The following is a 27,335-nucleotide window of genomic DNA, read 5'->3' as shown; positions in this document are numbered from 1 at the left end:
TTCCTCTTCCTGGTCTCTTTCTTCCTGATCCCCTTTCACCTACAGGTCTCCTTCTCCCTCCTAATCCTCTACCCGATCCCTTTGTTCGTCTGACCCCTTACCCCTCCCATCCCGTTCCCTTCCGAGCCCCTTCTTTCCTGGTCTCCTTACCCCTCCTGATCCCCTTTCCCTTTCTGGTACCTTCCCTCCCAGTCTGTCTTCTGCGTGGTTCCCTTCCTCCCTGGTCACTTCCTTTCCGGTCTTCTTTCTTCTCATGATTTCCCTAATAGGGTCTACCCATTCAGGCACTGGGATCATATTCTGTACCCAGTTGATGCTGACAGTCCAGCACAAACAAACTTCTAGGCCCGAGTCCTTCCTCCAGCTAGAAAGCTGAAAACTGACTATTTGATGAAACAGGCTGCCCAGAAAATCACAATCCAAACACTTTTGAAGTTATACTGAAACAAAATGCTGCATATTTTTCATCTTTATTAAATGCATGGCCAGTATTTAACAATGTTAGTTTGCCAAGCAGTGCGACCTTGGGGCTTAACCCCTCAATACGCAGTTTCCAACAATAAGCAGGTTTTTATTACTATTTATATGAATGACAGACCTGATTAGATTACTGTCTGAACACATTCCCAGAGTATCCATTATTTTTCATAGGCATAATTCCAATTTTGAATGTAAATGTTGAATTAGCACATTTGAGATCATATCCAGCACAGGCCAAATGTTAACTACCAAATCAATTGATATAAGCTATTTGTATCTTTCACCATATTAAGGAAATAGGACTCTGATTTTAGCTTAAAGTTTTCAAAATGTTTAAAAATATATTTTTTCTTTCATTCATTCCAAGGATAATGGGTACCACATGAGCTTGGTTCTCATCTAATGTTCAGTCCTAAACTACTACTGTGACATGATAGCTCATCTGAACCCTTGTGTCTCTTAGTACCCTAGGAGAAATATTGTTCAACCCAAAGATTTGAGTGTATTTAGCTTGTCTTCAATGTCTAAAATGTCCATCTCATTGATATCAATCTTTAGTTTTGAATTATTCCTGACATGGAGGGTATGTTACTGGGGTCCTCCCCAGGATGAAGCAAACATTCAGTATCTTAGTTCTGCCACTGTTATTTGGGTTCTGATCTCTTCTCTGACAGCCCCTTAACTCTTATTTATTTAAAGAATGCCTTGCTGTCGTGCTTAATACCTGCCGCTATGCTTATTTTCAGTTCCTTTGACCCTCTAACCATCCCATTGATGTTTTCTACAGAATCCATTATTCATCCCAATGACACCCCCCCCCCCACCCCCCCACCCCCGCCATCATTCTCCCACAGTAGATTTGTAGATTTTTTTCCTTATTCACTTTAGATTGTTTAATTGGTCTGCTTATGTGTGTGGTGGAGGAGGGATTTTTATGAGGTAATTTTTCAAAAATTGGAATGAATCATTCAGTGGGTATGGAAATACATATGGTGGAACAAGAATGGCGGCACAGTGGCGCAGTGGTTAGCACTGCAGCCTCACAGCTCCAGCGACCCGGGTTCAATTCTGGGTACTGCCTGTGTGGAGTTTGCAAGTTCTCCCTGTGTCTGCGTGGGTTTTCTCCGGGTGCTCCGGTTTCCTCCCACAAGCCAAAAGACTTGCAGGTTGGTAGGTAAATTGGCCATTATAAATTGCCATTAGTATAGGTAGATGGTAGAGAAATATAGGGACAGGTGGGGATGTTTGGTAGGAATATGGGATTAGTGTATGATTAGTATAAATGGGTGATTGATGGTCGGCACAGACTCGGTGGGCCGAAGGGCCTGTTTCAGTGCTGTATCTCTAAACTAAATGGCAAAATAACCAGGCAACATGATTAGACATGGAAGAAAACACAAGATACATGTTATTAATAGAAAATGCTGGAGTTTAATTAGCTAAAGCTGTGCAGCATACCAGCAGAAAGCTATCTCTCCACTTGTTGGGACCATCCAACCCATTTCAGCCAGTTTACATGGAACAAAGTAGGAAGAACCCCAGTTTCCCTATCTCCATAAGTCCATTAGTTAGCTAGGTTGGCTGGTTGATCATCAACAATGTGTCTGTTTATAGCCTGAAACCTCGGAGCCAGATTGACTCATAAGAGGCTCCACTTGCATGTTACCCCGAAGGAGGACATTATATAATTTAAAACAATTCCAAATTAGCATTTACAAATGTGTTTACAGGTGGCTGTGGTGGGGAAGAGACTGTTGCCAACCTCCTTCTGAAATGTGCCTTTGCAAAGCAGGTCTGGAAAGAGCTGCAGTGGTTTTTTGTTAAAGTTCATCCCGAGCAGCTCTGTAATACAGGACTCTGAGCTCTACGGGTTGTTCCCAGGGATGCACACCAAGATAAACATCAACTGTTGCCAGAGGACCATCAACTCGGTAAAGGACTCACTTTGGTCTGCCCGAAACTTGCTGATCTTCCAGGGAAAAGAGTTGCCCATGGCCGAGTGTTGCAGACTGGCACATTCTAAGCTCCAGGTCTATGTGCTGACGGATGCACTAAAGCTTGGGGCAACCACCGCAAAGGCTCAATGGGGAAAGGACACTGTGTAAGAGCCTCCCACCATAGTATACCGAGGGTCTGCAACCTGTGTAAAACCCCTTGGGCTGCATGCACCAATCTGTTTTTTTGCTATCTTTTGCCAATGTACATTGCATATAAAATGGAACGGCAAGAGTTGTGAGGCACTTCATGTTTCTGTATTTAAGAAATCTGATCTCTATTGTACTTTCCGAAATGTGAAATTTGAACTGTTTTGAACTATTTTGTAATGTATTTTTGCAAATTGTTTTATGCATAAAGTATATTTTTGAAACAAATATGTTTATAGGCTGAATTTTAAGCTGCTCCGGCGGACCGGAAAGTGGCATGGGGGCCGTGTAAAATTGAGCGTGAGGTTCCGGCAGGCTTTCACACCCCGCTCCCATCTCCAGCCAACTTTACCGAAGGTGTCGGTGGGGGGGGGGGTGGAACTAAGAGCTGCCAGCCCGCTGATTGGCCGGCAGCTCACTGAGGTGGGACTTCCTCCCTCAAGTGGGTGGAAGTCCCGCCTTGTGACAATTAAAGCCTGGGGACCTGTAAAATGTGGGTCGGATCCCCAGGCTAGGCAGAAGCGGGTTCACCACCGACGTAAAAGTCGGTGGCGAAGTCCCGTCCACCTAAGGTAAAGTTCAGCCCTATATCTTTTTTTTATTATTCTTTAATATTCTTCCCTTGGCAGATGGAATACAATGTGACAAAGTGTGAGGTTCTTCACTTTAGTAGGAAAAATAGAAAAGCAGAATATTTTTTGAATGGTGAGAGACTGGGAAACATTTGCATTCAAAGGGATCTGAGTGTCCATGAATCACAGCAAGTTCACATGCAGGTACAGCAAGTAATTAGGAAGGTAAATTGGTATGTTAGCTTTTGTTACAAAGGGATTGGAGTATAAGAGTAAAGAAGTCTTACTACAATTATACATGTCATTGGTGAGGCCATACCTGGAGTACTGTGTGCAGTTCTGGTCTCCTTAACTAAGGAAGGACATACCTGCCCTAGAGGGAGTGCAACAAAGGTTCACTAGACTGGTTCCTGGGATGAGAGGGTTGTCCTGTGAGGAGATTGAGTAGACAGGGCCTATATTCCCTGGAGTTTAGAAGAATGAGAGGTGAACTCATTGAAACGTATAAAATTCTTAAAATGATTGTCAGGGCAGATGCTGAGAAAATGTTTCCTCTGCCTGGGGAAGCTAGAACACAGGGTCACATTCTCAGAATAAGGAGTTGGCTATTTAGAACTGAGATGAGGAGAAATTTCTTCACTCAAAGGGTTGTGAATCTTTGGAATTCTCTACCCCAGAGAGCTGTGAATGTTCAGTCGTTAAGTATATTCAAAGCAGAGGTCGACAGATTTTTGGGAATTCAGGGATATGGGGATAGTGCAGGAAGGTATAATTGAGGTCGGAGATCATCTGTGATCTTGTTGAATGGCAGAGGAGGCTTGAAGCACTCCATTTCCTATCTCTTATGTTCTTGTGTTCTCTTACAAGTACTAATGCTTCAAAGAGTCCATGATCGCTGGCAGTGCTCTCCCAACTAGCCATCCTTCACGTGAAACTAGACAGGGAGTGCTGCCTGGTTATTTGACAATGACGCTATTTGCCTGTAGTTTGCAATGTGGAGCTCTGACTGCGATTGACTAATTCAGTGTACACAAGGCATGGTAATTCCAGCTCTGCCTGGCCCAGTTCCACATTGAGTGGAATGTCTAGCGTCTAAGCCATTAATCAAGCATTGCTTTCTACAAAGACCACCATTTATATCTTATTTACACTTTGTTAAGTTTTTCCAGCTCAGAGGATGAAGGTAACTTTATGGGCCCATCAGTACACACTTCATATTGTGAAGGAATCTGGCCATAATAAGGGGTTATAAGGCTAAAAAAAAGTTACTTCCTATGAATTAGGGATTTATAAATTAAAAGCAAGGTTCATCTTCCTAAAAGGTTAAAAGAAGTTCCTAGGCATTCCTCAGACATGCCCCTATGGTGAAGGGCTTGCCTCATCTTAGAGCATAGAGGCAGCTTCTGATAAGAGGGATTCACTCCTAAAAGTCAAGAAGCTCCTCACATAGTGAAACATTGATAACACAGTTTGCAAGTGATCACGTGAGCTACCACAGTGTAATAGAGTCATAGAGAGATACAGCACTGAAACAGGCCCTTCGGCCCACTGAGCTTGTGCTGACCATCAGCCGCCCATTTTTATACTAATCCTACATTAATGCCATATTCCCTACCACATCCTTCAATTCTCCTACCACCTACTTAGGGGCAATTTACTATGGCCAATTTACCTATCAACCTGCAAGTCTTTGGCTGTGGGAGGAAACCAGAGCACCCGGCAGAAAAGAAACCCACGTGGTTACTGGGAGAATTTGCAAACTCCGGACAGGCAGTACCCAGAACCGAACCCAGGTTACTGGAGTTGTGAGGCTGTGGTGCAAACCACTGCACCATTGTGCTGCCCTATGGTTGATATGATGGTCTTATGCAGACAGCTCTAAACCACAGTCAATTGAAATTTTGACACAACTGGCCAATCAGAACTTAGGTGACTAAGGAAATTGACCACCATGAGAAGCTCCCAGCTTGCTGCTGGTTTAGCCTTTCTTAGAAATCAAAGAAGGTGGATCTTAACGAGAAATTAACAGTTACACAGTCTTATTTGGGAAATAGAAGAGGACAAATCTACCTGCAAGAGAGGAAACACCCCCATATGTTAAAAAAGCAAGTTATGCAGCTTAGAAACAGTATAAAAATTGGATTTACACTGTGGATCTTTAGATTTGTTGGATACACTCCAGTGTTTCTCACGCTAAAGGTACTGCTGTTGTGGTGCAGCGATGAAAGTTCTCCCTTAATTGAGATAGAGGTGTCTCGCTAAACTCTGTAGCTTTGTACTCAGGGATTTAAGGTAAATGCTGCTTTAAATGTTGATGGATATCTTAAGTATTTTACTGCAACAAGAATTAGACTTAAAACTTGGATTTTCTACTACAAATAAGGTTATACTTTCTTTTTCTAGAACTAGTAATGTTGCAATTGACTTCCCATCAAATGTGAATTGCATGTTTGGTTTTTCAATAATCTTTTATATAATTTAGAAAATATATTGTCTCATATAGTCTTCTGTGTCGCAAACTTGAGAACCCGTCTCTATACATGTGGGGAGGTACATTTTTGAGGAGAGATGCCCGGACCCTTTTAATATTCAGGTTGTTATAATCTGGCTACAACTTGTTAAAAAGGCTATTTGGAGGACAGTAATATCCTCAGCTGGTTTCTATCCTTTGGGAAGAGTTAGATCAGTTCTTCAGACCCATTCAAGTGTCTGTGAGATCCAGGATGGTCCCAAAAAGGGGCTAGGATTATAATCAATATCAACTGAGCTGTGAAACTCTTAACTTACCACACTGCGAGTGAATTTTTCCAGTGAGGTTCTACGACCCTGCTCATTTTCAGGCTTGAATGGGGGGGAAAAAAAGCAGAAAGAATCACAGCATGACACCATAATAATGTGCAGCAACACGGGAGAAGTGACACAAGAATAATCAGGGGACGGGAAGCCAATCAAGTCTAATATGCTGGCAGGTTCATAGGAGCAAGGACACCAATTGATGTTCCAAATAGATGGCTTACTTTCACTAAAGCCCGACTGATCTACCAGAAATAACAATGAGCTGTAAAGGAAATGTCTAAAATCAACAATGAGGATGTACCAGAACTACAAAAGTTTCTATGAGTTGAGAAGGATACAATGACCCTTAGTTTCTCCATCCAGTCACATGCCAGAAGGGCACGTGTGAACATTCGGATCAGCTGTGAAGCTCCCTGCAGTTGAATAATAAAGACTCTCTACGCTCACTTTCACGTCTGTCACCCATGAAAAAGTTATCCTCACTAAAGGAGGGAAAAAATTGGCACAAAATAAAAATTGGCACCAAATAAGAGATTAAAGCAATTTATTAAAAATTATTGATCTTAATAATTCCTAATGACCTCATTTGAGAGTCAACTTGAAATGCTTTTCAATTGTACTTTGCTCCGTAGGGTCAAGAGTTAAATATTCTGCTTACTGGATAGTAACTAGCTGTTTTAGAAGGCAGGCAGACAGTCCTGTTACCCCATCTCCTCATTTTTTTATACTTCATTTCTAACATCTTAGGTTATGCATCTCCCATGGGGACCTGTCCCCACCAGGAGCTCTGGTGATGAATATCATCCCTGCTCCTCTGAGGTGATACCTGGAAATGGACCAGCTCCTTCCACAGTTGCACCACTAAGATTGTGACTTCTGCATTGTTGTGGATCAAACTCACATTCTCCACTTTTGCTATAGAGCCCCGGACTACATTCAATCTACCCATTCTATCTTTATCAAATGAATTGCTTTCCCTCTCATTTCATCCCCTCTGTCCTAACCCTGGCTGAGATACAGTTCCACACCTCCTTGTGTTCTTACCCAGCTCCCTATTCCTCTTATTTGATCTTGGGCAATGGGTGTCAACAGGCAATTTGATCATGAAGGGCATCACAGTACTTGAGTATTATCCAGCTAGAGTAATTAAATTTGGTCTAATTTTTTTTCCCTTTCCTAGACCAGGGGCTCTGGGGCCAATTTTAACAACCCAAGAGCTGCCCCAGCAGAGATCAGCTCGGAAGGGGATCAAATCTGAGACCTCCTGTCTTTGGGGCTCAGTAACACATTAACACAAGAAGTTTACCCACTAAGCTAACGATGAACTTTAATGGACACCAAACCAAAGCATGTCATCACAAATGAGGAACAAAAAAATTACTTTCAATAGCAAGTAGGTACAAGATCCTGGAACAATACCTTCTTTTTTGCTTGTAAAAGCTCCTGATAGCCACTGGAACGCAGGAAACGAGCATAGCTGTCACTTTTCATTAGTTTATAGATGTGTTCCTGAAAAGCAAGATTAATTCTAATTAAGCTGTTTTCAATTCACTGCTGACAAAATATCTCAACCCAATGTTGGGTTTCCTGGCCAGGGATGGGGGGACTGAAGGTACAGCAGCAGCTGCCACGGAACTCGATGCCAGGATTGTCGGGCCTGATCTTCCCAGTGGCAGCGAGACTTCATGTGACAGGACCCTACTTTAAATATATAAAATACCTCTCTGCATAAATTTAAAATTAATTCCCCATGATCTCACCATTAGTTCCCAATCTTGAGCACGTTGTGCGGCACTCATGCGCCTTCCCTTCCCCATCCAGGAGAAGCTAGTGCCATCGAGGTGGGGAAGGGGGCAACTCTGCATTATTTAGTGCATGGGGCGAAGGGCACAACTCTGCATTATTTAGTGTATGGGGGAAGGGGCAACTCTGCATTATTTAGTGTATGGGGGAAGGGGCAACTCTGCATTATTTAGTGTATGGGGGAAGGGGCAACTCTGCATTATTTAGTGTATGGGGGAAGGGGCAACTCTGCATTATTTAGTGTATGGGGGAAGGGGCAACTCTGCATTATTTAGTGTATGGTGGAAGGGGGAAACTCTGCATTATTTAGTGTATGGGGGAAGGGGCAACTCTGCATTATTTAGTGTATGGTGGAAGGGGCAACTCTGCATTATTTAGTGTATGGGGGGAAGGGGGCAACTCTGCATTATTTAGTGTATGGGGGAAGGGGCAACTCTGCATTATTTAGTGTATGGTGGAAGGGGGAAACTCTGCATTATTTAGTGTATGGGGGAAGGGGCAACTCTGCATTATTTAGTGTATGGGGGAAGGGGCAACTCTGCATTATTTAGTGTATGGGGGGAAGGGGGCAACTCTGCATTATTTAGTGTATGGGGGGAAGGGGGCAACTCTGCATTATTTAGTGTATGGGGGAAGGGGCAACTCTGCATTATTTAGTGTATGGTGGAAGGGGGAAACTCTGCATTATTTAGTGTATGGGGGAAGGGGCAACTCTGCATTATTTAGTGTATGGGGGAAGGGGCAACTCTGCATTATTTAGTGTATGGGGGGAAGGGGGCAACTCTGCATTATTTAGTGTATGGGGGAAGGGGCAACTCTGCATTATTTAGTGTATGGGGGGAAGGGGGCAACTCTGCATTATTTAGTGTACGGGGGAAGGGGCAACTCTGCATTATTTAGTGTATGGTGGAAGGGGGAAACTCTGCATTATTTAGTGTATGGGGGAAGGGGCAACTCTGCATTATTTAGTGTATGGGGGAAGGGGCAACTCTGCATTATTTAGCGTATGGGGGAAGGGGCAACTCTGCATTATTTAGTGTATGGGGGAAAGGGCAACTCTGCATTATTTAGTGTATGGGGGGAAGGGGGCAACTCTGCATTATTTAGTGTATGGGGGAAGGGGCAACTCTGCATTATTTAGTGTATGGTGGAAGGGGGAAACTCTGCATTATTTAGTGTATGGGGGAAGGGGCAACTCTGCATTATTTAGTGTATGGGGGAAGTGGCAACTCTGCATTATTTAGTGTATGGGGGGAAGGGGGCAACTCTGCATTATTTAGTGTATGGGGGAAGGGGAAACTCTGCATTATTTAGTGTATGGTGGAAGGGCAACTCTGCATTATTTAGTGTATGGTGGAAGGAGGCAACTCTGCATTATTTAGTGTATGGGGGAAGGGGCAACTCTGCATTATTTAGTGTATGGGGGAAGGGGCAACTCTGCATTATTTAGTGTATGGGGGAAGGGGGCAACTCTGCATTATTTAGTGTATGGGGGAAGGGGCAACTCTGTATTATTTAGTGTATGAGGGAAGGGGCAACTCTGCATTATTTAGTGTATGGGGGAAGGGGCAACTCTGCATTATTTAGTGTATGGGGGAAGGGGCAACTTTGTATTATTTAGTGTATGGGGGAAGGGGCAACTCTGCATGATTTAGTGTATGGGGGAAGGGGGCAACTGCATTATTTAGTGTATGGGGGAAGGGGCAACTTTGTATTATTTAGTGTATGGGGGAAGGGGCAACTCTGCATGATTTAGTGTATGGGGGGAAGGGGGCAACTCCGCATTATTTAGTGTATGGGGGAAGGGGGTAACTCTACATTATTTAGTATATGGGGGGAAGGGGGCAACTCTGCATGATTTAGTGTATGGGGGAAGGGTCAACTCTGCATTATTTAGTGTATGGAGGAAGGGGACCACTCTGCATTATTTAGTGTATGGTGGAAGGGGCAACTCTGCATTATTTAGTGTATGGGGGAAGGGGCAACATTGTATTATTTAGTGTATGGGGGAAGGGGGCAACTGCATTATTTAGTGTATGGGGGAAGGGTCAACTTTGAATTATTTAGTGTATGGGGGAAGGGGCAACTCTGCATGATTTAGTGTATGGGGGGAAGGGGCAACTTTGTATTATTTAGTGTATGGGGCGAAGGGGGCAACTGCATTATTTAGTGTATGGGGGAAGGGGCAACTTTGTATTATTTAGTGTATGGGGGAAGGGGCAACTCTGCATGATTTAGTGTATGGGGGGAAGGGTCAACTCTGCATTATTTAGTGTATGGGGGGGGGGCGAGAGGTCAATTCTGCATTTTTTAGTGTATGGGGGGGGTCAACTCTGCATTATTTAGTATATGGGGGAAGGGTCAACTCTGCATGATTTAGTGTATGGAAGGGAAGGGGCAACTTTGCATTATTTAGTATATGGGGGAGGGAGGGGTCAACTCCGAATTATTTTGAAATGTTTGCCGCACTGGCTGCCTTTTAAAAATGGCCCAGTACCTGCTCCTGCATCACCAGTGCCGCCCCCGCCACCTAATTGAGGGGGGGTTGCGGATGCCATCAATATGTTAAGTGGCCGCCTGCCGTGTAATCGCAGCCGTGCGGCGGCGTGTGCCCCATGCGGGGCAGCCACCATTTTCTGCACTCACCATCGCTCCCGGTGGCGGGACAACAAAATCCAGCCCAACAGTAAAATTAAACCCATTCAAAGTGATCAGTGTGGTGCATGGGTATTTTAAATCCTACATTTTACATTCAGTGTCAGCTGTGGTTCAGTTGGTAGCACTTGCGCCTCTGAGGGATAAATCTTCTGTGCCCGCTGCCGCAAAATGAACGGTATCGCGGAGCTGCCGCAATCTTCTGTTCGCTGGCTCATTTAAATAGCCTGTCCACAGACGCTGACTCCATTTTTAAAGGGCTTTCAGCCCTACCGGGAAATTTAAATATTTAAAGGTAAAGTAAATAAAAAGAAATACAGACATTTCATTTGCCCCTCTCTCACCCTCCCCCATACCAATTAAATTAATTATTTTCCCTCTCTCCCCCAAAACACTTACCTTGTCCATGTGACCTTACCCGCCAAACTGCATAAACTTAAAACTCCAACCCTTCCAAACGTCCCTTACACCCATGATGTTAATTTGACCCTGCTCCCTCCGTCCCGCACTGATAAACCTACCTCCTTCCCCATCCCCACCAGTGTGGCGCCTCAACTCCCCGAATGGGGATCTGAAGGCGCGGGAGTGCCGGCTGCCAGACCGAAGAACGCAGTGGGACATCAGGAGGTGACGTGGGTATCATTAATTAATTCATTTTATTTAAATATTCAAATGGGGGTCCCGTTGCTGAATGGTATAGGGGCTGCCACAAGTGTCACTGCCGTCGATAATATCGGGCCAAGCCCTCCTGGCATCGGGCTGTGTGGCGGCCCTCTCCCAGAGGCATCCTCATGCCCCTCCCCCCCGCCATGGAACCCGATGCCTGGGGGAAAGCAAAATCCAGCCCTGAATCACAAGATTCTAGGTTCAAGCCCTACACCAGGGCTTCACAGAATCACAGAATAATACAGTGCAGAAGAGGCCCTTCGGCCCATCGAGTCTGCACCGATGCATTAAAAGACCTGACCTGTCTACCTCATCCCATTTGCCAGCACTTGGCCCATAGCCTTGAATGTTGTGACGTGCCAAGTGCTCATCCAGGTGTTTTTTAAAGGATGTGAGGCAACCTGCCTCTACCACCCTCCCAGGCAGGGCATTCCAGACCGTCACCACCCTCTGGGTAAAAAAGTTCTTCCTCAAATCCCCCTTAAACCTCCCGCCCTTCACCTTAAACTTGTGACCCCTCGTAACTGACCCTTCAACTAAGGGGAACAGCGGCTCCCTATCCACCCTGTCCATGCCCCTCATAATCTTGTACACCTCGATCAGGTCACCCCTCAGTCTTCTCTGCGCCAGCGAAAACAACCCAAGCCAATCCAACCTCTCTTCATAGCTTAAATGTTCCATCCCAGGCAACATCCTGGTGAATCGTCTCTGCACCCTCTCCAATGCAATCACATCCTTCCTATAATGTGGCGACCAGAATTGAACACAGTACTCCAGCTGTGGCCTTACAAAAGTTCTGTACAACTCCAACATGACCTCCCTGCTTTTGTAATCTATGCCTCGATTGATAAAGGCAAGTGTCCCATCTGCCTTTTTCACCACCCTATTAACCTGCCCTTCTGCCTTCAGAGATCTATGGACAAACACGCCAAGGTCCTTTTGTTCCTCGGAACTTCCCAGTGTCAGGCCATTCATTGAATACTTCCGTATCACATTACTCCTTCCAAAGTGTATCACCTCACACTTTTTAGCGTTAAATTCCATCTGCCACTTTTCTGCCCATTTGACCATCCCGTCTATATCTTCCTGTAACCTAAGACACTCCACCTCACTGTTAACCACTCGGCCAATCTTTGTGTTATCTGCAAACTTACTGAGCCTACCCCCCACATAGTCATCTATGTCGTTTATATAAATGACAAACAACAGGGGACCCAGCACAGATCCCTGTGGTACGCCACTGGACACTGGCTTCCAGTCACTAAAACAGCCGTCTGTCATCACTCTCTGTCTCCTACAGCTAAGCCAATTTTGAATCCACCTTATCAAGTTACCTTGTATCCCATGTGCATTTGCTTTCTTGATAAGTCTCCCATGTGGGACCTTGTCAAAGGCTTTGCTGAAATCCATGTAAACTACATCAACTGCACTACCCTCATCTACATACCTGGTCACATGCTCAAAAAATTCAATCAAATTTGTTAGGCATGACCTCCCTCTGACAAAGCTATGCTGACTATTCCGAATCAAATTTTGCCTCTCCAAGTGGTGATAGATTCTCTCCTTCAGAATTTTCTCCAACAGTTTCCCTACCACTGACGTGAGACTCACTGGTCTGTTGTTCCCTGGCTTATCTCTACAACCTTTCTTTAATAGTGAGACTACATTAGCTGTTCTCCAGGCACCTCCTCCGTGGCCAGAGAGGAATTAAAAGTTAGGATCAGAGCCCCTGCAATCTCCACCCTCGCCTCCCACAGCATCCTGGGACACAAATCATCCGAACCTGGAGATTTGTCTACTTTTAAGCCTTCCTAAACCTCCAATACCTTGTCATTCCCTATGACAATTTGCTCAAGAACCTCACAGTCTCTCTCTCTAGTTCCATATCTACATCCTCTTTCTCTTGGGTGAAGACAGATGTGAAGTATTCGTTCAACACCCTACCAATGTCCTCTGGCTCCACCCACAAATTTCCCCCTTGGTCCCTAATGGGCCCTACTCTTTCCCTGGTTATCCTCTTCCCATTGATATACTTATAGAATATCTTGGGATTTTCCCTACTTTTACCAGCCATAGCTTTCTCATATCCCCTCTTTGCTCTCCTAATTGCTTTCTTGAGCTCCATCCTACACTTTCTCTACTCCACTAATGCTTCCGTTGATTTGCTCTTCTTGTATTTGCTAAAAGCCTCTCTTTTCCTTCTCATCGTACCCTGAATGTTTCTGGTCATCCATGGTTTTCTGGGCTTGTTGCTCCTACCTATTACCCTAGAGGGAACATGTTGGGCCTGTACCCTCCCCATTTCCTTTTTGAATGCCCCCCAATGCTCTTCTGCAGATTTCCCGACAAGTAACTTTTTCCAGTCTACCTTGGCCAGATCCTGCCATATTTTACTAAAATTCGCTCTCCCCCAATCCAAAACCTTTTTTTGCTTGAGTAAATAAATCAAGGATGATGCCCCAGTGCAGTACTGAAGGATTGCTACACAGAGTTTCTGTCTCTCAGATGAGGTGTTAAACTGGGTCCCATCCGCTTGTTGTGGTGGCTGTGAACGATCCCATGGCACTATTTTGAAGAAGAGCAGGGGAGTTACCCCGGGGTCCTGGCCAATATTTATCCCTCAATTAACATCACAAAAGTAAACAGATTATCTGGTCATTATCACATTGCAGTTTGTGGGAGTTTGCTGTGCGCAAATTGGCTGCTGTGTTTCCTGCACTTCCAAAAAAAAGTGCTTCGTTAGCTGTAAAGCGCTATAGTCCAGTGACCGTAAAGGTACAAGATAAATGCAAATCTTTTTTCTGCCGGATTGCTACCCATCTAAAGCAGGTGGAAGGAGGCAGTGGACCAGCCTTGGGCAGGTCAGAGTTATGTGGCCAAGACTGCCCACCAGCAGCAAGGAAAATCAGCAAAGGGAGCCACTCAGTGGGTCATTAAATTACCATTCAAGCTATGACATCATAGGTGTTATGACCAAGGAGGAAGGAGTGCACTGTCTTTCTCTAGTTCCACTTCTTCTCCACAGGTCACAACATTTATTTAAATGTTTACCCAGTTACTGATACAGCCAATCATATACTCTACTCTTCATCCCATTGTGTACTATTGTGTATTGTGGACTATTCTACTACTCTGTACTAGTGTTGTGTACTCTTCACAATATGCATTAATGATTCAGATGAGGGAACTAAATGTAATCGCTCCAAATTTGCAGATGACACAAAACTGGGTAGGAGGGTGAGTTGTGAGGAGGATGCAGAGAGGCTTCAGGGTGATTTGGCCAAGTTGAGTGAGTGGGCTAATGCATGGTAGATGCAGTACAATGTGGATAAATGTGAGGTTATCCACTTTGGTAGCAAAAACAGGAAGACAGATTATTATCTGAATGGCTATAAACTGAGAGAGGGGAATATGCAGCGAGACCTGGGTGTTCTCATACACCAGTCGCTGAAGGTAAGCATGCAGGTGTAACAGGCGGTAAAAAAGGCAAATGGTACGTTGGTCTTCATAGCGAGAGGATTCGAGTACAGAAGCAGGGATGTCTTGCTGCAATTATACAGGGCCTTGGTGAGGCCACACCTGGAATATTGTGTACAATTTTGGTCTTCTTATCTGAGGAAGGATGTTCTTGCTATAGAAGGAGTGCAGCGAAGGTTTACCAGACTGATTCCTGGGATGGCGGGACTGACGTATGAGGAGAGATGAGTTGGTTAGGATTATATTCGCTGGAGTTCAGAAGAGTCGGGGGGATCTCATAGAAACCTATAAAATTCTAACAGGACTTGACAGGGTAGATGCAGGAAGGATGTTCCTGATGGTGGGGGAGTCCAGAACCAGGGGTCATAGTCTAAGGTAAATCTTTCAGGACTAAGGTGAGGAGAAATTTCTTCACCCAGAGAGTGGTGAGCCTGTGGAATTAGCTACCACAGAAAGTAGCTGAGGCCAAAACATTGTATGTTTTCAAAAAGGAGTTAGATATAGCTCTCGGGTCTAAAGGGATCAAAGGGTATTGGGCGAAAGCCGGAACAGACTACTAAGTTGGATGATCAGCCATGATCATAATGAATGACGGAGCAGGCTCAATGGGCCGAATGGCCTAATCATGCTCCTATTTTCTATGTTTCTATGTTTCTATCCCAGAATAAAATACAACAACCAGGTTTCTTTAATAAGCAACAAAATTATCAGTTTATTATAAAACAAGATGCAAAGCATTAACACACAGTTTGAGATATTAATGGAAATAGATATTCCCTTCTGGATACCCAACACGCACACACACAGACACAGGTTAGATAAAAAAAAAGTTTTCTTTGCAGAGATTCACTTTACAAAAAGACAAAAAAACTTTGGTCAAATACTTGTTCATTCCTGAAGGAAAAGGAACAAACATGGAAGGATATCAGTTGTCCTTTAGTCTGGCATCCAGGTACATGGAGACAGGTCATGGGGATCTTTTCTGGAGCAGTTCTTTTCAGGCAGCATTGAGAATTAATCTGGCAGGCTTTCCAGGAGTTTCTCAGGAGAAATGCGGCATCAGGGGTTTTAGCTATCACACACTGGATTTTCCAAGGTTTTGCAAAGAGGTGGAGAAGGATGAGTTGGGTGCTTCTCTCTTGGCAGGCTGATCTCTAACTGCCTTCAAAACAGTCCACACCCCAACAGCAAGTCAAAACCTCCTGACCACCATAAATCTTGACATGTCACTTCTCTGCAAAACAACTCCCCTGGATACCAAGGTTCCTGTTGTTTATTTAGCTTAAGGCATGTGACATCCAGGTGAAGGCACCACAGGTGAACAGCTATTTCACACAATCACCTGAGCTGAACAGGTTCATTCTGTTAACAAAATGGAAACTTTTGCAACACTCCAGATTGTCTGACCCAATAAGGCTCGACGACATTGACTGAGAGTGAAGATTGACACAGGTGCAAGTGTCAACACTCTACCTTTCCACAATCTCACGGACCTATACCATGAGGCATGAAAGTCTGCGGTCAAACCCACAAGAGTGAAGCTTTCAGAATACAGCAGCTCGACAATAAAGTCCCTAGGTTCCCTAGACCTGGAATGCAGGTACAAAGAGTCAACATCGTCTACTCAGATATTCTACATAGTGGATCTGTCAGTATCAGCAGTAGCAGGACTGCTGGCATGCAACTGACTTAACATGGTCACCGTCCATGAGCTGACCCAGTCAGAAGACCAAAGCAGTCAAAACAGGTGCATGCTCATTGGATTGGTACAAGACCTCCACACGTTGTACCAGGACTGATTTGACACACTTGGGAATTTCCATGGGGACGCAGTCCTACTCCTTAAAGAAGGTGCAACGCCATCAATTGATCTGTCGTGAAAATGCAGCGTGCACATTTGAGAACATTTAAAGATGGAACTGGATGGAATGGAAACACAAGGCAAAATTCAATGAGTGCAACCTCACACAGACTGGTGCATTTCCATCACGACCGCAATCAAGAATGAAAGACATATTTTGCTATGTTTAGACCCAAGTAGGCTAACAAAGCCATAAAGAAATGTTCTCATAAGATACCAACACTAGAAGAGTTAAACCTGACATTTGCTGGAGTGAAATACTTTTACAAATTCGATCCAAAAAACGGATATTGGTCCATGCATCTGTCAAGAGAGTTGCAAGAGCTAACGGCATTCAGAATTCTCTTTGGCAGGTACTGTTTCCTCCGTTTACCACTTAGGCTGTCGGTCAGCCAGGATATATTTCAACAGCTAACGGAACAAGTCCTGGGCTGTGTGTGTTTTGCGGACGACATCACCGTAGTTGGATACATGGAAGAGCATGGCAGAAACCTACACTTATTAATGGAGACTACCAAACATGAAGGTTTGGTTTTCAAAGGCAAAAGGTGCTCCATCAAAGCTGATCACATAATATTTTTCAGTGCCATTTTCTCAAGCTCAGATATCAATCTGGCCCCAGGAAGATCAAAGACACCCAGGCAATGCCAATACCGCAGGACAAGGATGACATCCAAAGGTGTCTAGGTCTATTCAACTTCTTTTCTGCATACATACCAAGCTTCTCAGAGAAGGCTCTCTACTACGAAAATAGCTAAAGAAAGACACACTATTCCAATAGCAGGACGATCATCAACATGCATTCAGTGCATTGAAACAAGCACAATCAGACGAGTCATGTCTTCAATACTGTTATGATGCTGTAGTTTTTTTTCTGGGATGAATGCAGTGTGTCTTTAAGGCTGGAAAAAGGAGCCGTACTGCTTTAAGGCAGCTAGGACAGCTAGCTCCAAAGACTGAGTCGAAGAATGCATTCTCGTTGCCCCAGATACAGCCATTCAGAGACGGTGATTCAAAGAGTGCATTCTGGTTGCCCGGGATACAGCCACTCAGAGTCTGAGGATCAAGAGAAACATTGTTGCCAATTGACATTTGAAACTGGGTTTTGAGACACAGTTAACAGAGACACAGACAGACAGCTGGACCAGCAGGAACGGAACAGAGATCTCTGATAATTTAAACTGAAGGAAGGAAAGTTCGACTGTGACAATCTTTTATCCCTCAAAAATTCTAAAGCCAAATTGATTCATTAAAATGTGTTTGTGAGTTGTTAATTGTTGAAATTCATCACTGGAGAAGGAAAGCATCACTTACTACTGAATTAGACTACGGACTGTTCTACTGTTGAATAACCTTTTCTTCCCCCCAGGACGGCTTTGAGGACTTCAAGCAACCTTGGACTATTCCACATTGGAAGATTTTACTTCAGCAGGAACGTAAATATGCAAGGACTCTAATTTTTCTATTTTAAATGCTGTTTATATCTTAGTAGTGTTTACGAATTTAGTTTTTCTAATTAAACAGTTAATTTGTTGATTTAAAGACACTTGGTTTGCTTAGTCTCATTCGGGGGTTAGAGCATAGAGTTATACAGCATTGAAATGGGCCCTTCAGGCCTGTGCCAGCCATTAAGCCTTTCTATTCTAATCCCATTTCCAGCACTTGGCCCATAGCCTTGAATGCTATGGCATTTCAAGTGCTCATCTAAAGACTCCTTAAATGTTGTGAGGGTTCCTGCCTCTACCACCCCTTCAGGCTGTGTGTTCCAGAGTCCAACCACACGCTGGGTAAAAAAAAAATCCTCAAATCCCCTCTAAACCTCCTGTCCATTACCTTAAATCTATGCCCCCTGGTTATTAATATCTCTGCTAAGGGAAAAAGTTTCTTCTTATCTACACCCCTCATAATTTTGTATACCTCAGTCAGGTCCCCACTCAGCCTTCTCTGCTCTAAGGAAAACAACCCTAGCCTATCCAGTCTTTCTTCATAGCTGAAATGCTCCAGCCTAGGCAACATCCTCTGCACCCTCTCCAGTGCAATCACATCTTTCCGAAGTGTGATGACCAGAACTGTACACAGTGCTCCAGCTGTGACCTAACTAGTGTTTTATACATGGTCCATCTCCGACACTTCCCTTCCCTTCCTCGACTTCTCTGTCTCTATCTCTGGGCATAGGCTGTCTAGTAATATTTATTATAAACCACTATAAGGGTTAATAGACGGTACAATTTGGCTGAGTTTTTTTTAATTTGGAAAGTTTAAAATGATATGTTAGGCGATCTGTGGAGGGATGGGATTGAATTAACAGTGCGTTTCTCCCACCACAATCAGAATGGTATATTTTGATTGGGAGCTTTGGCTTGAGTGGTTGGTCATAACAATACTATGACCGTCATAAGTCAACAACATTAGAAGTGGACACATTGCAGAAAGGTCTTGGTGAAAGTCTTCTTCAAGAAAGCAAGCCTGTCGAATTTGTTTCAAAAAGTCTGCCGCCAGCACAAACAAATTACTCCAACGAGAAACTCTTGCTCTTGTCTTCAGAATCACCAGGTTCCACATATATTTATTCCGAAAAGAGTTCATTGTCGAGGCAGATAAGGCAAGGGAATCAAGGGTTATCGGGGGTAGATGGGAATGTGGAATTTGAGACACAAACAGATCAGCCATGATCTTATTGAAAGATAGAGCAGGCTCGAAGGGCCGAATGGCCTACTTCTGCTCCTAATTCGTATGTTCGTAAAAGCAGCCAAAGATGATGTGGAGAAAACCATTCACGAGTGCACTGCCTCGACTCCAGAGGTTATTCATTAAGATTCAGGGCTATAACTGTGATGTCAGATACAAACCCAGTAGTCAGATGATCCTATCGGACACCCTAACTAGATTGCCCAAACCTGGGAAGGCGTGAGAAATGCCATTTGACTTCCAGGTGGATGGAATCTGTGCAGGCTTGGAGGATGTCGACAACGTAGATTCTCATGTGCTTCGGTCAAAACAGGAGAGAGGAATTCCACAGGGAGATTTCTCAAGACCCCATACTCTGAGCTTTGTGGCAGGTCACTGCAGACGGTTTCTGAGACCATTCAGGACATCCCCATATATCTAGGAACATATTGACCATATTGAGATGAAATCGGTATATCCAATGAAGCATTAATCAAGGGATGCCCAGTACTCATACCAGCAACACATCAGTCTGACATACTTGGACAGCTGCACCAAGAACACATGGGAATAGAAAGGATGTGTTCTTGTCCGGAATCAGCAAGGGACATTGACCAAATGGTGAGATCATGTGATGCGTGTCAGGAATACCAGGCTAGTTAACAAAAAGAGCCGCTCCAACTGCATGACATACCATCATCACCATGGATCAAGATAGCAACAGATCTGTGCTCTGTGGGCAGAGAAGACTATCTGCTCAGGACTGACAGTAACTCCAAATTTCCCATTGTGCAGAAGCTTCGAGACACATTGAGTACAGCAGTGGTCAACACTGTTAGTGCAGTCTTTAATTCTTTTAGGTGCCCCGGTAGAAGTGATATCTGACAGCGGTCCACAACACACAGGAAAATCGTTCCAGGATATGTGTGAATGATGGTCCATCAGCCATGTCATATCATTACCCAGATATCATTGTTCGAATGATATGGTTGAATGCATGGTCAGGTCTGTCAAATCACTGATTAAAAAGTGTACAGAAACCAAGCAAGATATCCAAGTTCTGTTATTGCATCTTCACACAATACCACTAGATTCCAGATTGCCATCACCTGCTGAGATTCTGTTTGGTCGACTGGTGAGAACCACACTCCCAAGCTATAATCTCACCAAGTCGTCCTTGATCAGAGACCGGTTACGTCAGAAACATTATAAGATGAAAGACAGACACGACGTGCATGCAGATATAATATTACCGCCACTATATGTTGGCCAGAAGGTGAGGGTCCTACATCTGCAAGAACAGACATGGATCCCAGCAGAGGTGTCCAAGGTGTGCAAAGAACCATGTTCATGTGAGGTGACAACACCAAATGGTGCGGTACTGCAAAGGAATCAATCTCATCCCAAGGTACTCTCTGCTAGCTATGCAGAAGGCGACTAACCAGCAGCTTCTACGTATACCTGCATATGTTTTGAAGATGAAGAGACAACAAACAACAAACCAACAACTGAGGACAATCTACCAGTCACAATCTTCAGGAGGAGAGGACGGACAGTTTGAAAATATATCCATATGTCGTTGTCACAAAGTCTAGTCGAGTCAGCCGACGACCAGCACAGTTCCAAACATAGATAACACCGTGAAGAGGAGTGTTCCAAAGGTTCTTCTTACAGTCGAATATTTTATGTAAATTGTGTTATAATTGTCAAATTTCTTATGTCTTGCAAGGGTTGCTTATTCATATACGTAATTACATTATACTATATGGGGTTGCCATTTAAGGGAAAGGGGATGTTGTAATACTGTATTTGTTAGTATGTTAAATATAATCATTTAAATATATGTTTATGCTAACATGTATGTCACCACAGGAAGTGATGCAATATCATATGATTCAGTTCACTTGCACAGTTAGTTAGCACATGCCAGCTGAAGCAATAACAAGTCCCCATTAAAGCTCTGCATTCAAATCTTTATGCCAGCCCTTCAGCATTGTTTGTATTCGTCTAGAAAGTGATAATACAACACAAATCCACCCACTTCCTGTTTTAGCTAAGGTGGGACGAGGGACGGGCAACCAATTGCTCACAGGAGACAGGTAGGGCGTTGAAACCTTTTAAGGAGGTGTGTGCCTCCATATTAATTGTGTTTCTATCTTTTACAGTATACAAAAGCAAAATACTGCAGATGCTGGAAATCTGAAATAAAAACAGAAAATGCTGGAAGTACTCAGCCATCAGTGGAGAGAGAAACAGAGTTAATGGGCAGGATTATCCTTCTGGGGGCAGGACACCAATGTTGAGGTCAAATCAGGGTCCCGATCCTGTACCGTGTTGGCAACAGTCAGCTGACATGATTTTGGAAGGATTGGCCAATTAATGGCCAGAGGGTGTGCTCACCATCCGATTAAAGATAGCAGGTGCGCTCTCAAAGCTGGAGGGCCAATAGGAGGTCCTCCAGGACTGAAGGAACTGCAACCTGCCATTGCAAGTAGGGGAGAGAGAGGGCATCTCCATCTTGAGGCATCCTCTCAGCACTTTTAACAAAACTTTTTTAAAATATTCTTTCACAGGATTTAGGCATCGCTGGCTAGGCCAGCATTATTGTCCATCCCTAAATGACCTTGAGAGCTGCCTTCTTGAACTGCTGCAGTCCATGTGGTGTCAGTACACCCACAGTGCTGTTAGGAAGCGAGTCCCAGGATTTTGATCCAGCAACAATGAAGGAATGGCGATATATGTCCAAGTCAAGATGATGTGTGGCTTGGAGGGGAACTTGCAGGTGGTGGTTTTCCCATGTATCTGCTGCCCTTGTCTTTCCAGGTGGTAGAAGTTGCGGGTTTGGAAGGTGCTGTCGAAGGAGCCTTGGTGAGTTCCTGCAGTGCATCTTGTAGATGGTACACACTGCTGCCACTGTGCATCAGTGGCGGAGGGAGTGAATGTGAAAGGTGGTTGATGGGGTACCAGTCAAGCGGGCTGCTTTGTCCTGGATGGTGTTGAGCCTCATGAGTGTTTTTGGAGTGGCACTCATCTAGGCAAGTGGACAGTATTCCATCACACTCCTGATTTGTGCCTTGCAGACAGCAGACAGGCTTTGGGGAGTCAGGAGGTGAGATACTAGCTGCAGAACTCCTAGTCTCTGACCTGCTCTTGTAGCCACAGTACCTATATGGCTGGTCCAGTTCCATTTCTGGCCAATGGTAATTCCCAGGATGTTGATAGTGGGGTATTCAGTGATGGTAATGCCATTGAAAGTCAAGGGCAGATGGTTGGAGATGGTCATTGCCTAGCACTTGTGTGGCGTGAATGTTATTTGCCACTTATCAGCCCAAGCCTGAATGTTGTCCAGGTCTTGTTTCATATGTACACAGACTGCTTCAGTATCTGAGGAATTGCAAATTGTGCTGAACATTGTCAAGTGTCATCAATTAGACTTCAACGCCATTTTCTGCCGTCATTGCCTGACCAATGCCAGTTCCAGTCCTCCAACCATGGATGATACAGGTCAGGGGGTGGCCATTTTGGGTGATATTTAGAGAAATCCTTTGCTGCCCTGAAGTAAAACTGTGTGGAGCTTTAGGAGACACTTCTTTCAGCAGCTTGTGGGGGTTTTCACCTTCAAGGATTTGAAATTGTTTCTTGTTACTGCTGTAGGTTCTGAACTAATCTGCCTTTTGCAGGAGCCTCGTTCATGGGTTGACTTCTGCACTTTAAAATTTAAAGGGGCGGGAATGGGGGTGGTTGCCCGATCTTGATATTTTATCCCCACCCATTACCACACCCGCCCCGTCCCCACTCATTGGATGGGTTAAAATCGAGGCTGATGACTGTTTCTCCTTCCTGATCTGTTGAACGTTCCCAGCATTTACTGCTTATATTTCAGAAATTCCAGCATCTGCAATATTTTACTTTTGTTTCTCATGAGAAAAAAACATATTTACTTTTGGTTGGGCAGGTGCAGATGCTTACTGAAAATCCCTGTGGAATACGAAATGCATAACATGCAGAGATTAATGTTCAGAAGGGATTCATTCATTAGCAAATGATAATTGACGTCACATCTGGGGATGTAGTGGAATGCTGTTATATACTGAGGTACAATGTTTGTTAGATTTACGTGGGAGGTGTAAAAGCGAAGGTAATATTTTGAGGCGGTTGCCACAGTGAAAAGTCACATGGGGTCAAAGTGTTCCTTGTTGTTATAGTAACCCAGGCAGTGTGGAGCCACACATACCTAAAGAAGACGTAGAATGAAGGGAATGGCCAATTCTCCATCTTGACCTTATTAGGTCTGCCACTAATAATTAGGGGAGATTACACTGGAGACAAAGGGCATCATTCCAATGTGTGACCACACTGCCATGTGCTGTCTCCAATTGGCATGGTTGGTTTCTAACCAGATGGCCCTTTGGCCAGTGACTGGCATAGAGTTAGGAAATGTTGTCAGCCAGCATTTTCAAAACCAAATCATAAAGCAGGGACACATTCCAGGTGCAGAAATTCAATATTAATTCGATTGGCTTTAAAGAGCTGGTAAAGACAGCATAACTACAAACAGAAAAAAATGGGCATCAGCTAATCAATTCTGGAAGTTTCGAAGCAGCGCTTTCTCTCTCTCTCTTTTTCTTCATTTGTCCTTTGCACTTTGGAGGTTGACAGCCAGTGCACTCTATATTTTCCATTCTCACTGTCAGTATATTGTGTTAGCTGCTAAAATTACACCTGATGTTGCATCGCATTACCAAGCCACATTCTTCTTCACCTGCATCTTGCTCTACAATCATCAAATTTTAAATCTAACAATCCTCAAACCAGACATAAGATTCTCTCCACAGAGTTTGTGAATCTTGTTATGATTCTGTAGTTTTTTTCCCAGGAAGAATGCGGTGTGCCTTTAAAGCTGGAAAAGGAGCTGTACTAATTTAAGGTAACAAGCCCCAGAAACTGAGTCAAAGAATGCATTCTCGTTTCCCCGGAATACAGCCATTTGGAGACTGTGATTCAAAGAGTGCATTCTGGTTGCCAGGGCTGCAGCCAATCGGACTGACCATCGAGAGATATATTGTTGCCAATTGACATTTGAAACTAATTGAAAAGCTGGCTTTTGGGAAACAGTTAACAGACACTCACAGACTGCTGGGCCAGCTAGAACGGAACAGAGATCTCTGATAATTTAAACTGAAGGAAGGAAAGTTAGACTGTGACAATCTTTTATCCCTCAAAAATTCTAAAGACAAAGTGACTCATTAAAAAGTGTTTGTGAGTTGTTAATTATTGAAATTCATCGCTGGAGAAGGAAAGCATCACTTACTGCTGAATTAGACTACGGACTGTTCTACTGTTGAAGAACCTTTTCTTTTTCCCCCTGTTGGACAACTGTGAAGACTTCAAGCAACCTTGGACTATTCCACATTAGAAGATTTCACTTCAGCAGAAGCGTAATATGCATGGACTCTAATTTTTTCTATTTTAAATGTTGTTTATATCTTAGCAATGTTTAACAATTTAGTTTTCCTAATTAAACAGTTAATTTGTTGATTTAAGGACACCTGGTTTGGTCAGCCTCATTCGGGGGTTAATAGATGGTACAATTTGGCTGGGTCTTTCTTTAATTTGGAAAGTTTAAAATGATATGTTAGTTGATCTGTGGAGGGATGGGATTGAATTAACAGTGCGTTTCTCCCACCACAATCGGAATGGTATATTTTGATTGGGGGCTTTGACTGGAGCATTCGGTCGTAACATATTAATTGGGTTTCTCGTTCGGGATTTGAATCACATATTAATTGGGGGTTTGCTCGCAGTTGAATCATATTTAATTCAGTGGCTCGCATCTGGGATCAGAATCAGAACTAATCCAGAAGTCTCGCGTTTGGAATCATATTAGTTACTCGTCTCTGGGATAACATATTTAAATTGGGGTCTTGTGTTTGGCATCATATTTAATTGCTCTCGTGTCTGTAATCATAGTAATTGTAAACTTGATTGTTGGGATCTAAATCTGACACCAATTACAAAGAAATTTAAAAAAAACATGTCTCTTGTATAATAAGGTACAATCTATAACATTGTTATGGCATTAGTAGTTATAGCAGAATTTTTGGGAAAGGAGAATGTTTTTCTGAGTGACTTGATAACTTTAACTAAGAACAAATTAAAAGAATTGGCAGCGAAATTGGGGCTGGAATTGAAATCAGATGCCAAAAAGCAGAGATAATTGACTTAATAGCCGAACATCTGAAATTAGTAAAAGAAGATGATGATGATGATGACGAAGCTGAAGAGGAATACGAGGAACAAGAAAGGGAATATGAGAGACAAGAAGATAGTAGGTCTGAGAGTGATGCAGTGATATTGGCTAGGATTCAGTTAGAAATGAAAAAACTTGAGGCAGAAAAAGAATGAAGAAAACTTGAATTAGAGGAAAGGGAGAAAGAGAGAGCATTTCGAGAGAAAGAGAAGAGATCGGATTTAAGTTAAATGAGATGGAACTAAGACAAAAGGGTGGTCTTGAATCCAGGGAAAATTCGGGTCAGGAAGAATCTGAATTTAGATCAGGGCCCAGCGCGAAGTTGTTTAAATTTATACAGGCTCTTCCTAAGTTCGAGGAAAGGGATGTAGAGAGATTTTTCATATCTTTGAAAAAATAGCCAAACAGATGAAATGGCTGAAAGAAAGCTGGACATTGCTCATGCAGGGCAGGCTGGTAGGCAGAGCTCATGAAGCTTATGCCGTGCTTTCTGAAGAGGCTTCTGCAGGTTATGAGATGGCAAAAAAGGCTATTCTCACTGCGTATGAGTTAGTCCCTGAAACTTACTGTCAGAATTTTAGGAACTTACGGAGAGTGGCTGGGCAGACATATTTAGAATTTGAGAGGGTGAAGCAAATGAATTTTGACCGTTGGATACGGGCATTAAAGATAGAAACCACATATGAGAACCTTCGAGAATTGATTCTCTTAGAAGAGTTTAAAAACTCCATTCCTTCAGTAATGAGAACTCATATAGATAACCTGAAAGTGTTGAAAGCTAGGCAAGCAGCAGAGATTGCTGATGATTTTGAGCTTGTGAATAAACCAAACTATTTTGCCCATCACCCCCATAAACTCGAGAAGGATAGAAAGTGGGAGAGTGAAAAAAAGGCAATTAGCTGGGGACAAGAAGGAACAGCTGGGAATGCCCCAGGATCACCTCCTCAGGTCAGAAAGAAAGATGCTGAGGGTAGAAGTGAGGTTCGCAAGCCAAAGTGTTATCATTGCAACAAAACAGGTCATCTTCGTTCAGAGTGCTAGAAATTGTGAGGTAAACCCATAGCACTTGTTGGGGTCCACAAAGTTAGTGCAGAGGAAAAGACTCTGACTGAGAGTATAGCAGACCAGGCTATAGCTTTAACGACAGCTGTGAATGTGAAACCAGATACTAAAACTAAAAGGAGTGTAGTGGTTAAGAATAAAATACCTGAGAGTTATAATAAATTTTTGTCAAAGGGGAGAGTAACACTCCTGTAAGTGAAGCAGGTAAACCTATCGTTATACTCAGGGAAACAGGAGCAACCCAAACGCTCTTGCTGGGGAAAGATATAAGGTTTCCACCAGAGAGCTCCTTGAAAGCTAAAGTTTTAGTTAATGGAATTGGCAGGGAGTGTATACCTGTACCTTTGTATAAAGAACGCCTAGACAGTGACTTAATATCTGGGATTGTAACTGTCGGAGTTGTCCACAGTTTACCAGTAAAGGGAATTGATCTACTCCAAGGAAACGATTTGGCTGGATCAAAAGTATCAGTTTCTCCTATAGTTACAGAGGAACCAAGTGAAATAAAGAAAGCGGAGCAATTACAGGAGCAAGTTCCGGGAATATTTCCTGTGTGTGTAGTTACCCGAGCAATGGCTAAACAGGATCCATTGTCAGAGGTAAAAGGGGCATCACAGATAGAGAGCCAAGCATCTGAAACCTTATTTGGGGATTTAGATAATTCAAATGAGATGTTTAACAGATCATCTATCATTGCAGCACAGCAAGCTGATACAAAGATATACCGAGTAGCACAGACAGCTCTGTCAGAAGCTGAACTGAAAGGAGTTACGGAAGACTATTATATGGCAAACGGAGTTTTAAGGAGGAAATGGAGACTGCCTCACAGGCCTACTGACGAAGACTGGACAGTTGTTGAACAGATAGTGGTACCACCTAAATATCAATCAGGATTATTAAGG

At 43.5% G+C, this 27,335-nt stretch overlaps 1 protein-coding gene across 1 annotated transcript in view; it reads right to left on the bottom strand.

The window, feature by feature from the left end:
* rgs6 (regulator of G protein signaling 6) overlaps positions 1-27,335 on the bottom strand; it is a 167,800-nt gene that overhangs the window by 8,774 nt on the left and 131,691 nt on the right. Inside the window, exons 15-16 of the mRNA XM_068038170.1 lie at positions 7,412-7,501; positions 5,984-6,037 (exon numbers count right to left, since the gene is read on the bottom strand). Of these exons, the coding sequence (XP_067894271.1) occupies positions 5,984-6,037; positions 7,412-7,501 (144 nt within the window). The remainder of the gene's footprint in view (positions 1-5,983; positions 6,038-7,411; positions 7,502-27,335) is intronic.

The sequence above is a fragment of the Heterodontus francisci genome, chromosome 9 (assembly GCF_036365525.1).
Source record: "Heterodontus francisci isolate sHetFra1 chromosome 9, sHetFra1.hap1, whole genome shotgun sequence".
Taxonomy (NCBI): Eukaryota; Metazoa; Chordata; class Chondrichthyes; order Heterodontiformes; family Heterodontidae; genus Heterodontus; species Heterodontus francisci.
Note: the sequence above shows the minus strand (reverse complement) of the source record. Positions and strands in the feature narration are given on the sequence as shown.